The sequence below is a fragment of the Tyto alba genome, unplaced genomic scaffold, assembly GCF_018691265.1.
Source record: "Tyto alba isolate M040663 unplaced genomic scaffold, T.alba_DEE_v4.0 Super-Scaffold_2, whole genome shotgun sequence".
NCBI classification, from domain to species: domain Eukaryota; kingdom Metazoa; phylum Chordata; class Aves; order Strigiformes; family Tytonidae; genus Tyto; species Tyto alba.
Genome location: NW_024881282.1, coordinates 19,022,078 through 19,035,401, shown reverse-complemented (window position 1 = coordinate 19,035,401; position 13,324 = coordinate 19,022,078). Strand labels below are relative to the sequence as shown.

The following is a 13,324-nucleotide window of genomic DNA, read 5'->3' as shown; positions in this document are numbered from 1 at the left end:
AAATCAAAGGCCACAACAAGCAACTGAGCAATCTTTTTAATGTCAGAATTACAACAGCAAAAGACACACACACACAAATCTCACCAGCTTTTGTATGTCCTGACAATCTTCAGCAACACAGTACTTCTGGAATGCCATGAAAGAAGAAAGCGACATTCCACCAAAATACAGCTTGATCGACAATTTGCCCCATGGGTGACCTGGTAATTCCTATTTACAGAAGACAAAAGAAGATTATAACAGTAATAGCATGACTGAGGTTTTAGAAATAGTGACCAGGAAATTCAAACCTGTCATTACTATATGCACCATGCTCATTCATCACAGATACAAAACCAGTAATGATGGCTATTAACATCAGTTATGACACAGATAGGAATTTATCTGTCTCTGGAATGGCAGCACTGACTACTCTGTCTAACACTGAAACGTTATACCATGTTACACCTCAGCAATAAACCCTTCTCTTTCACCATTTATCATTAGAAATTAAATTATCAGAAACTGCAGGTTTTCAGACAATATAGATTATGTGTTTCCCTATAATGTTAAATATTAATTTAGGAATGTCCATACTTAATTATGCCAAATTTTAGTAACATAAAATTGAATTTAGAAGAATTTATGCTGTTTGTAGGTTGCTTGTCAGAATGACAACACAGAATATAAACAGGACCAAAAAATATTAATACCTCTAAGGGACGTATTTAAGGCATGAAAACTATAATAAAGGTCATAGGAGAAATAAATTTAGTTTGGAATTTTGTTTTGTCTGAGAAATACATTTCTGCTATATTCCTTCACCTAATATTCTTAATGCAATTTAAAAGAAAAAAAAAAAAAGGAAAACAAAAAGTAAGCCTCATTCCACATCTATGAATAAATTAACCTACCTGAACATGTATTTCAACCTCTTCATTTATAAGTATCTCTTGAAGGCAATCTATTGCATCCTGCTGCCAAAAATTTCCAATCTGTTTGGTGAAAAGCAAGAAACCCCCACATTAGATGCTGACAAGTAACACTCCTACTATTCTTAACACAGATGAAAATACGTGACTATCACTGAAAAGTTTATCTGAAAACACACATCATGAGTTTGATTTGTCTACACTTCAACATTATCTGCTATTTGGTACACTAAAACTTCCTGTGTGACAAAGCTGACCAGCAATTTTCAGATCTTTAAGTGGCTTAGAAAGAGATGCTGCTTGTCAAGTCTAACCTTTATGATATACATAATAATGTACGTGTGCAGTTACACTAAGCATAATCCAAAGATACCGAATTACACTCAAAGATAATTTAACAGACAAGAGAAAACACAGGATACTTTAAATATTTCATTTATTCCCTGCAATATCTGTTTGTGTCCCAACCTGCAGGCTTATAAACCTGTCTGTCTTAATCTTTCAGTTGAATTGCTTTCAGCAATAAGGTTCTCTTTAAAAATAAGTTTAAAAGTAAGATAATAATTTCAGTAATTCACATTTACTAAATGCGTCATTCAAATCTGAGTAAGATTCAATGATATGTGAAGATGTTATTTACCTATCAATTACTTACTAACAAAAACCCCTAAACAATTCACTTGTATTAGTTTAGCATAACAGATTGTTTCCTACACAGCTAAGTTCAGAATGATTGAAACACTTCTGCTGGACTTGAAGATTTACAATTTTCTGGCCATTTTGCATTAAGAAATCCAGGCCTTACTTCTTGTTGCTGCTACTGCAGAATGCACTAGAACTTGAGAGTATCATCCTGCCAACTACTGAAGTGTCCTGTCTCACAAAGATGTAATTCCAATGACAGCTGCTTCTGAAGCATGGTCACTTCATAAAGCAATCTGGCAGTTCCTGATAAAAGGCTGCCTTGCTGAAACAATCCTCATCGGCTATTCTCTGTCGTCATAGGCAAGAAAAAATACTAGCAACTAGTCTCAACATTTGCATGACTAAATAGTCTATCGATTTGAGTAACTACCTACTAAAATGTCTTCAAATTTACCATTACTTACTGGTACTGTCTTGTAGAGCTGACATGGTATGCAAAATGGAGGAATACCAGTATACAACGTAGTTGGATACAGATGACACTGAGGAATCCTCTCTACCCAACCACGGTCTATGTACTGTACCTACATGAAAAGAAAAGCTTCCCTGAAATAATTCCTGTCTTTTAATTAAAGTTTAATAAGAGAAAGCATACATTTACAGCATTCATCTTTCTGGAGGAAAAAATAATGGTTTGCCGATAAACAGGTGATATGATAAAGTGGAAATGAAGGAAAGGATTAAAAAACTGATAGGGCAGATTAGAAGTTGTTTCTAAACTTCCCTCGCAAGACATCCTAACATTTTGTGTAATGATCTACAGCAGTTTAAAATGGAAAGAAATAAAAAAATTGTGAACCAGCAAAATGTCACACTTGCAAATCTACATTCAAAAAGCACGAGCGGACTTTGGAGTTTAGATAACATTAACTGCTGATTAGGAAAAGTAGCTCTACACCTGTGCAGCAGAAAGAACTCAAACCAGACAGTCACTACTTTTTCAGTGGGAATAGGGTAAGGGGTAGCTGAACCTAAGTATTTTCAAAGCATTCTGCATATTGGAACAACAACAAAAGAATCAAAAACCTGAAAGGGGGTTACTTACAGGTGATCAAGGGTAGCTTTTTACTTAACATTTATCAACACCAGGAAAACTACGGGAAAAATTGTGACAACTGAAGTAGGTAGACAGAATTAATCTTTAAAATAATTGTAAAAATCAGAAGTTATCACACTTTTAAGCAGAATGAGCATCTGGACAGTCAGGTCAGCTGAACGAAAAAGGGTGTGATCATAGATTTTAGAGGATTAGATTATTTTATTTTCTATTTTAAACATACATGTGCACACGTTCATGCACACACACGCACACCATATAATCAAGCTTACCTGGAGAGTAGTACCACCGAGTTCTACAACTTTACCTCGATACCACATGGTATCTGATCCTCTTACAACACAAGCTTCTCCCTTTTTCCAGCAGTAGGGCTCCAGAAGACCAAGGCATTTGAAATTACTTTGTATTTCAGTCATCAATTTGTTTAGTTCAATTTCTGGGGGGAAGAATAAGAGAAGTAAATTCTGTATAGTCTATAACATATTGGTGCAAATTATTTCAATCACTAAAAACTAGCAGATTCAGATTAAGATGTGTATAAAAATAAAATACATGTGCTACTCCAAAAAATATTTTCCAACACTCATGTAATACGTATGTTGAACATCTAGTATATGCAAACAAGTTACTACTTAAAACAAAAAGTAAACTGCATTTCCAACTGTTACCATTAGTAACTGAAACCATTAGTAATTCTGGATTCTCATCTCGGAGAACTGTCTATAAATTTTGCAATTGACACCTTGGCAGTACTAATACAAGAGCCTCTCCACAAACAAGACAACAGATTCCTAGAAACAGTGGTAGAACACCATGAAACAAAACAAAACAGGCGTCCAGAAGGCCACCTTCTGCTACGGGTATAGTCTGCAGCAACAAGTGCAAGAACAATAGAGTCTTGGACAAGTGGGGTACTGTACTTTGAATCTGATAATATGATCTAATAATTAACTGTATTTGTAGAGTGGAAAAAAAAAGAAAAGAAATTTAATGCTCTCATATGGAAACATTTCTCTAAAGCACAATATACTGTCATGGTACCAAAGACTGACACTGCATCTGTCAGATGACAATGTACCTCTTTCAAACAGTACAAACAGAAAATATTACAAGATACAGACTCTATCACAGTATAAATAGAGCCCAAGGATACTGGGTACTGAGCTCACACTGAAAGAAAAAAAATCTAGTAGTATTTTAGAAACAGGGTAACTTCCAAGAATCTTTAGAACTGAATCTTCAGTTTGTTATTATTAGTAAAATGTATCGCAATCTGAATATTATAAACTAAAGCACTTGCTGCTTTACCCAATACTGCCTAGAGAGGCCAGTCACATGTCTAAGTGCTTGTGGTTTTCTCATTTCTTGGGAGGGTGGAAGGGTAGGGGAGGCAATTCTGACAGATTTGAGGACAGGGCACCTGCTCCTGGGAAGCTGCAGAACCTCTCCCCAGCGCTGCATGGTAAGGGGTGCACAGTCATACACCCCTCAACCCCACACCAAAGGCCCCATCACCTCCCAGCAGCAATCCTCCCCCACAACAATCTTCCACAACTGTGCTCTGGAACAGAACATGTGTACTAGAACACACATCTGGTATATACTGATACACCAAAGCTATCAGAGTCATGGACATATTTTCTTCCATGTAATCTTACCAAATGATTTTGGTATTATATAAATAGTTCCATCACGTCCAATGCAACTTACTACAGCTTGAAAATTTTTCATCTCAGGTATAATGGGGGATTTATATATTTCAACTGTTCCTGACTGAAGCAGTGACTTATCTGTTTTGCATGGGTTTTGTTCACTTTCCGAGACAGTAATGTTTTCCTCTGGAGCAGCGCTGTTTCTTGCACATGCAGTTTCAGAATTACAACCATCCAGTTGTGTGTTCTCTTGCTCTAAATGTACTTTAAGATGTTCCTTGGAGACTGAGCAAGCCACATCTGCTTTCTGTGTTCTAGCAGATTCAATCAAATCATGTCAACATATTAGCTGCAAAGAACTTTAAAAGTGCAAAAGAATAAAATAATAGAAGTAAAAAAAAAAAAGATGGCAAATGCTTGTTAAAATACTGTCAAAAATCTCATCTACAAACTTAAGAGATCTGAAACATGCAATGGATACAATTAATAATGTTATACTCAAGTAAGTTCACTAAGACTGGAGTTCTGTTGCTACATATGTTGTAGAGGACAATCTAAATTTTTGTTTTACGTATTAGCTTATCATGATGTGAATATGAGAGTCTGAAATAACATAAAAGAGAAGTGTCCAAACCTTCTGTTTCTAAAAGCCAAACCCTTTTTAATAAGGTGTTCTGAAATATCAATCAGTTGTCCTGTTTCATCTCTGCAAAGAATTTTCACAGGCAATGCACAAGCCACATCGCTTTCCTGGAAAAAATGAGACAGCTGGACAACATACTGTATGTACGTAACATATATAACATATTACATTATATGCATTTCCTCTAAACCACAGGCATATTTTTTATTTTATTGGTACTGACTACAAATCAGGTGTCATTGAACAACTGATGTACACATCAGAAAACACAAAATTTATTTAATCCATGTCACAGTTCCCATAATTTCACCAACTGTTATAAAAAGAAAACCGGGCTTCTTCCCTTAGCTGTTTTATTAAAATGAACTGCCAAACACTTGTCTTCCTCCAGCAGGAGCTTTAAACCCACCCATAAATACCTTTGCTCATCAGTGCTTTTATTTCCAGACACACTGTAAAACCTAACTGGCAGACACCAACAGACACTAAACAAATCAATCCCTCATAATAATTGTGTTTTCTTTACCAGCGGAGAAAATCAATTACTACTGATGTTCATACAGCATTGGACTCATTCTTTCAGTTTCTGAGGCTTGAAAACCAATATAGTAGCTGCTGAAATCATTCTCATCAAGAACATGAGTATCTTGCTCATTTGCCCATAAAGGCTGTCAGCATCCAGTGATCCCAAAGATATAAATATTATTCTTCAGTAACGAAATACATCTAAGACTCTGTTCTTTCCACACTCGGTAGCCAAACTGCTCTAATGCTCCAGTGACTAACAAAAGTAAAGTAGGAAAAAGAAAAAGCATCTTTTCCCTTACAGCAAACAGCGATCTAAGCAAGTTCCACTCAGGACTTTCTGAAGAGTAAAAATATAAAAAAAAAATAAATTAACAGACAACCTGACATAAATTTTACAAACACCACTGGTTTTGATTACAAACCTGTATGATTATTTTCACCTGTGCCCCCGTTAGGTAATAGGATAAACATTCACACACTGTTGCTGTCCACTGCGTGCTTCCACCTGTTGGCCTAACGCAGAACAATTATAATCTCCTTTAGTACAAGAGAAGTTGGCATCTCCTGAATTTAACCACAACCCCTTCCCTTTACTGAGATTTTAATTTTTTTTTTTTTAAACTGCCTGAACTGTCAGGAAAAAAACCAATTTCCATTACAGTCAACAATAAAAATAAATGGTTATTCATCTCTGGATCTATATGACAGGAAGAATTAAAAAATACAACCCCAAAACTTCAAAATGAGGAGGATCATGTGTTTCAAAAGTATGTCACCTGTCTTAGCAGAACAAAGGAAAATCCATACTTCATCTGCAAATTAGGCTTTTTATATTCATTCAGGGAATGGGTATTACAAACATGATTATTTTTTCTTCACAGTATAGACAGCACATAACCAAATGCACAGGGGAATACCCTGGTTCTCCCTCTTTTCTACAGTCTAGAAAAGAGAGACTTCGTGTACATTTTAATGAGATCTGATTCATCTCAAATTCTGAGCCAAGGAAAAAAGCATTCAGTAAAATAACAAAAACCTCTATCATCTGTCCAGTATTTTACAATTCATCATATAAATATTCTTTATTTCTATAGTACACTTCCTGATCTGCTGGTATCTAGCATAACCCTCAGGAAAAAAAAAAAAAGAAACTAAACCAGCCATCCCATTTCTTCTTTATTCAAAAAGCAAATCACATCCGAACTTCAGTCAATCAGTGCTAACACAGGAAAATATTAAGTTATGTCATTATTAGGTTTCTAATACTGCTATTCAGTATAAGCAAAAGGCTACCTTATATCTGCCAAGGAACATTCTATTGCTAATGTCCTAATTATCTTCATATTTTCCTCAAGTTTTCTTAGACAGCTGATATCCACTGTTTTTTCAGCTCCAGAATCATAAAGTAATACCTGTTACAGACAAGAAACACAATGAAACAGAAAAAAAAATCTCTCTTTTTGTTAACCATAACGAATGAGAATTCCAAGAATGCCTGAATAGGTAAACAAATTCAAACAAGCACTACCAGGATTCAATGAATGGCCTTTGCACTGAAGTACTTTGTAACGCAATACAAATGGCTACCACAGCATACTGAGAGGACAAAACACATAAATATGTTCAAAGGTAGTCAAACAACTTTACAGATGCTTTCTTGAGTAAGAAAATTTTTTCTCCTGTGATTCAGTTATGTTAGTGCATTTAAATTTGTAAACCTAGAAACACTGAAATAGTTCCCCTCCAGCCCTTTTTTCTTTATGCTCTTGATTCTGACGTGGTTAAATAGCTGTTTGAGGCCTCTTAGTCTTTGAAAGCAGATGATGCAAACCAGAAGTATAGGAAGTCCCACTTCTGTTTCCTACTAACAAGACCCACGAGCATAATCTGATGATGGTGGAGAGAACCAACAGTAATCCAGTCCTGGATTATCTATGATTAAAAAGCCATTCTTACTTTTGAGGCAAGTAATTACCTATTTACAAAATGTCACTTGATTCTCCTTACTCTTTTTCAAATGAGTGCAACAAAACACATGCTTAAAATAGCACCATGTGAGAAGTTACTGTGGAAAATGTTACACCCACACGGCGCAGTGCATCACCATCAGTTTGGGATTCAAGCAACAGCAGAACCACGTGTTCCTGTGGTGTTGCACTCAGTTCAACTGGCTCCATCTTTTAGCAAGGATCATTAAGTTTGAATTAATGTGACCCTCAGGCTCACATAGCTTCTGGAATGTAAGATAAACTGCTAGGCTATAGCTTGGGATTCCATGCCTTGTTGCAAAGTGTAGTGTAAACATACACAAAGTCAACCTCATGAGACTTCCTCAACTACCAGGATCCCTGCTAAAAGCATCTGAGCTTTGATGAGACATTAATCTTGTTTGCAGCAATGTACAATGGAACTTAAACTCTCGACAAAGCAAAAAGCTGTATGAGAAAAAATTAACACAGAAGTAGTGAAGATTTGACATTATTTTAATTAATGCTTATAAACTTTAGAAATAAAAGTATGAACCCCCTTACGATAGGAGGTTTACCTCTGCACTTGTTTCAGAGACAATCCTGCTTATTTGACCTCTCTGCCACTGTTTCAAATCACATACGTAAACAGCACAGTGCATACTACTTTCCCACTTCACGGACTGGGGCTGGGATTCTTTGTAGGTTGTAGCCATCTTCTCCTGTAAACTAACGTGTAAAGAAACCATTTTTCTAGTGGTAAAATTTTATCCAGTGAATGAAGGATTTATTTAGTCGGTTACTGCTTAACTAGCATACAGTAAAGTTTAGTAAATGTTTATGAGACACAGTGTTTTAGTTTTTCTTCATAATGCATTAGAAATATGTGAAATGGGGCTTCAAAACACATCTAGTATGATTAGAATTCTGTAAAACTACCATTTTTCTTAAACAGAACTAATCTGAGTGATCCTGACTCTTCTGTACAGCATTATTTGAAAGATGCACTATCTTTTCTCAACAACTTGAGAGTGTGTTACTTATTTAGTGTCATGACTAATTCAAAGGGGCTCTGTGTAGCTACATGCAAGAAGGTAAAAAGATGAAAGAAAGGAGAAATAAGAGGCAGACAATAAGCAACTTGCACTATGCAATGTTTCCATTTAACTGTCTTCAAACAGTACACACTATTACCTAAATGCTACCTAAATATCTACCAAAGGAAGGTTGATACAGTATGTCTAGAAATTGCTTTCAAACTTTTCTAACAGCATAGTAGGTTCATGTTGAAAGAAATTAACTTGAAATTCTATGACTCAGGATACTGCTATTATTTAACAATAATGGGGAGGAGGAAAGAGCGAGCAGAAAGATTTAACCTTTCCGGAGAGGGTTGCATTTATCAGTCCCCAATATTTACTACATTAAAACTGATTTGAAATAGGAGTTAGTTTATGTACTTCATTTGAAATCACAACTATTTAATGAACCACAATATAGTGCCAATCTGCCTTCTGTTCCTATACCTTCCTCAATAATGCAAGGTAAGTCAATAGCATTCAAAAGTGTATTCTGTGCCAAATGCAACCCTAACCAGAGCTTGTTCTAACTATACTTCACCAGCTTGCAATAAGAATGCCTTGAGAAAAGTTCTTTAAATTTCAGTACCTTTTCAGTATACTTTCTGATGACATCCACTGTATAAAAATTTTGCTAGGAGACACAACATGACTAATTCTCACTTGTAGCTCTTTCTTAGAAAGTGATTTGAAATCTCCTTCATCCACAGATTTCATGTCTATAGGATTTAAGACTTCCGAGGTTTCAGGAATTTCTTCTAGAGGAACATCCCATATTTCACTGGGCCTTACAGCAGTACTTGCAGTGTACCTGTAAAGAGCACAAATTAATTAGAATGGAAAGTTTAAACATTTTAAACAAAGTGAAAAAGAGCTCAATAATCAATCACAGTTCAACATGACAGGCATTCAGTGTGAAGAGTGAATAACGAGTAACTTAGAAAAGCAGAAAAAAATCCGACAAACATTTCTAAACGCTACTTCTGAAACACTCAGGATAGTAACTTCTTTTTATTCTCCTTCAGGAGGTATCCTTGCACGTTCTACTGACAGAGGAAAGCACTACACAATATAGGCTGCCAGCAGAAAACCAAACCTGACACAAATGGGCTGCCGAATGACTATTTGTGTATGGCTTAAAAGACATGAGATTACTAGTATCATGTTTCCAGAAATCGATGTTGCCTCTGAGTGAAAGATGTAACAATCAGCTTCTAAGATGTGTAAACATTCCTTTCAAAAGTGAAGAATATTAACTAGTGAAGCATTTACCATTCCCTGGGGATAGAAATGCAACACAACTAGTGCTAGCACTATTCCTGAAAGAAGTATGGTCATGATAATATCTTGATGAAAACTTGTTTATATTGTGTGAACTGGATAGAATAAAGCCCACCAGCAATCAAGAGTTGGCTAATACATATTTTGAGCTACAGTCCAGCTTAGTACAAGTCTGCATGAATTGTACCCACTAGAGATGTAAGAGATTGTAGGTTGAAAAAAAACCTGCTAATGCAAAAGAACTGGCTTCTTTTAAAAATCACTGACTAAAGGAGACAGCAACCATGACTTTGACTGTTGGCCATTTCAGGGCCTTCAGAAATAAATTCTTTTATGTTTTCAGAGATCTACCACCCGTCTTTTCCTTCACGGGAAGGAAACAAACTGCTCTGCCCGAGAGAAAATTCCATGAAGTACTGAATCATCCACCATACACAGCTACACAATTATTTATGCAAACTTTCCTGATACAAGTATTGGAAACTGCTGGGTAGAACAGCTAACTTGCAGGAAAATGGAAATGAACACCATAGCTCATAAATACATTTACCTTGTGTATAACTAGTCTGAACTATGAAATCTGCCATGGAGAGCTCTCCCAAGTGAAATACATGTTACATGTTTTGCAACCCCCTCTCCAGTAACTCCAGTATAGCATTACCATTGCAGATCCATAAGAAAACCCAATTTGGAATGAAGTTCAGACTCCAACGTTTCTTCCTGGAATTCTGTATGGACTACTTTCTATCCCAATGCAAAGGTAAGGTTACCAATGTCTGCTTGTCAGCAAGTCAGCTTCAATGAAATGCTGTGCTCTCCTGCTTATACTGTCTTATCCTAGTATAGAGCTGGCCTGGCTATCCCTCAACAGCACTAAACAGTAAAGGGTAATCATAACTCAAATATGATTCTAAATGACCTAAACTAGGTTTAAATTATTCACCAGCCTCTTGCCTTTTTGCAGACATCCACCTTCACAAATGAAAAATTCAGAGAGGAAGTGTGACAAATGAGCTCTGGAGGGCTAGAGACCTACACACACTGGAAAAAAAAGCAATCAAAACCCCTCCAAATCCCCCCCCAAACAACTCCCCCCTCCATGGAAACATCATTCCAACTAAAAGACATGGTGCACTGGGCGTAAACAGCAAGGTGTTCATAGCTGTGGAGTGGGGCTGCAGGGGTGACCTCTGAAAGAAGAGGCCAGGTGCTGCCCCATGGAAGACACAGCCCATTTCTGCTGTCCCTGCAACAGACCCTCCACAGGACACAGCTGAGCCCTTCAGTGGAACTGGTGGCACCTCCAATTTAATGAAGGGCAGAAAACATGTGGGAGAGAGAGAAGGCAACAGAAGAGAAATAACATAGGGAATACCAAGCTCAGAAAAGCAGAAAGTGTTTTGTGGGGGGAGGAGGCACACTCCTGAAGGGACTGAGGCTGGTAGAGGGCCCACGCTGGAGCACAAGAAGAAAAGAGCAAGAAGTTAGAAGCAGCAGGGAGAAACCACTGCTGACCCCAACCTCCTGCACCACCTACTGCCCCACTGAAGGGACTGGGTGTAACCTGAGTGTAGGAGGGTGAGGAGAGGTGCTTGGTGTAAACTTGAGCCTGGGAAAGGGGAAGGGTAATTGATGTTATTATAAATTACTACCTATGCTAATTAGTAATAAATTACGTTAAATTAAGTCTGTTTTGCTCACAACAGTACTCAGTGATTTCCCTGTCCTTATTTTGATGTTTTTTGCTCCTGTTTCTTATATTTTCTACCTAGTCCAACGAAAGAAAGGAGTGAGCAACCAAAAAAACCTACATTAAAGTTTTCAGTGTTACACAGAAACTTATATTAAAGTAATATACCCGCTTGTTTGCAGGCCACAAGCAGGCATCTAAGTATAGCTGCAAGACAACAAAATACCCTAGATGAGAGTAACAAAACAGTTCAGCTGTTCACGTTTAAATAAAGCTGCTTAACTTAACAAAAATATTACTAAAAATTGTGACCAGTATAAAAAAAGTGTTACTAGGATTTAGTTACATCTCTGAGCTAAGAGATGAAAATCCACTTCTTCCCTTCCTCCTGAAAAAAAGCAAATCAGGAATATAACAATCTTTTTACTTTCACCAGTATTCAAAAACTATTAATGAAAGAGTAATGACTGATTTTCATGAATACAGCCCATAGATTATCTTTTTAAAAAGCCAACAAATTAAATGCAGCAGTGTTATCTCCTTATCAGCTTCATCTCCCTCAGCAGGCTTCCCAACTCTTCCGTCTGTCACTGTCATAGCTGGTGATCTGAGTATTTGTTTCCTAGTAACAGACCTTCTGAAGACTTGACTCACCTTAGATGCAGGTTAAACACACAAAAGCGATACTTCTTTTCTTACTACAAGAGAAGGGGAACCTTCATGATAACCAGTTTGGGAAGATTTGGCACTTAAGCACACTACAAGTATGATGCAAATATTTAATTTCCAACTTTTGAATCAATTACAATTTCAATACACTATGTTGTCAAGATTTAGTTTTGGACTTCAACTATGCCAAACTGCAGAGTTACGTTACACTCTGTAACTAATGTCAGTTGGTGAATGTGATTTGTAATTAATTTATCACAAATGTTGTAAATTCCAGCCACTGGAAGTGACATACTAAAGCCAGTAACTCTGTTACACAATTCACTATATCCAAATACTTTAAGTTGTGCACAGTGTATTTACCCAGGTATGTAGGAGGCTAGGTCTTCTTTAACTAGCTGGCAGTTAATACTAAAGTTTCTTCCATGATCAGTAGAGGAGTCAAAAAGTTCAATAGATAAGATGTTACCATCTAAAATTTCTGTGAATGAATAATATAAACATAATTAGTGCCAATCAACGACAGTATAAAGACTATTTATGATTTTGGAGGCACAGCAAATGGTACTAAAAGACACAATTTTGTAAAATTACATTTGATTTATAAAATATTTGATTCTGAACATTAGCAATATGTAGAGGCTTAGCTTTGCACATATCTATAAAATTAACTTAAAATACACCAATAATTACAAAATATTTTTGTACAAAGAAACCAACTGCTATATGTTATTTAATTTATTAGATGGGCTCTGAACCACCATTCCACAGGTGTTGAAAAATAAGTAGCTGCATATTAACAATAAATGATATTGAGAAAAATCCTACTAAGGAATATATGTGTTATCTGAAATTATTTTTTTTGGCAATGTTTTAGAGCAGCAGTGCTCACACTCCCAGCTATCAACAAAGGCAGGAAGAGCCAAGGATAGCTAGCACTTTTGGAAACAAGCTCATCTCAACAAACCAGGATACTTATATCACTTAATGCTGGTGTAGTCCCTAAGAAGACATAAACAGAGGTTTTGTCAGAAGTTGTATCTGTTATGTCTTCTCCAGTTAATTAATGTTTAGATATTCTCACTCCAGGTTACATGTTGCCAGTATGAACACAGGCATTTCAAATAAATACTATTTAAAAT

At 36.4% G+C, this 13,324-nt stretch overlaps 1 protein-coding gene across 1 annotated transcript in view; it reads right to left on the bottom strand.

Annotated features, from left to right (window-relative positions):
* RNF17 (ring finger protein 17) overlaps positions 1-13,324 on the bottom strand; it is a 54,192-nt gene that overhangs the window by 14,128 nt on the left and 26,740 nt on the right. Inside the window, exons 21-31 of the mRNA XM_042793429.1 lie at positions 12,546-12,663; positions 9,132-9,353; positions 8,042-8,192; positions 6,790-6,908; positions 5,919-6,009; positions 4,960-5,075; positions 4,332-4,639; positions 2,946-3,109; positions 2,021-2,140; positions 894-974; positions 74-210 (exon numbers count right to left, since the gene is read on the bottom strand). Of these exons, the coding sequence (XP_042649363.1) occupies positions 74-210; positions 894-974; positions 2,021-2,140; positions 2,946-3,109; positions 4,332-4,639; positions 4,960-5,075; positions 5,919-6,009; positions 6,790-6,908; positions 8,042-8,192; positions 9,132-9,353; positions 12,546-12,663 (1,627 nt within the window). The remainder of the gene's footprint in view (positions 1-73; positions 211-893; positions 975-2,020; positions 2,141-2,945; positions 3,110-4,331; positions 4,640-4,959; positions 5,076-5,918; positions 6,010-6,789; positions 6,909-8,041; positions 8,193-9,131; positions 9,354-12,545; positions 12,664-13,324) is intronic.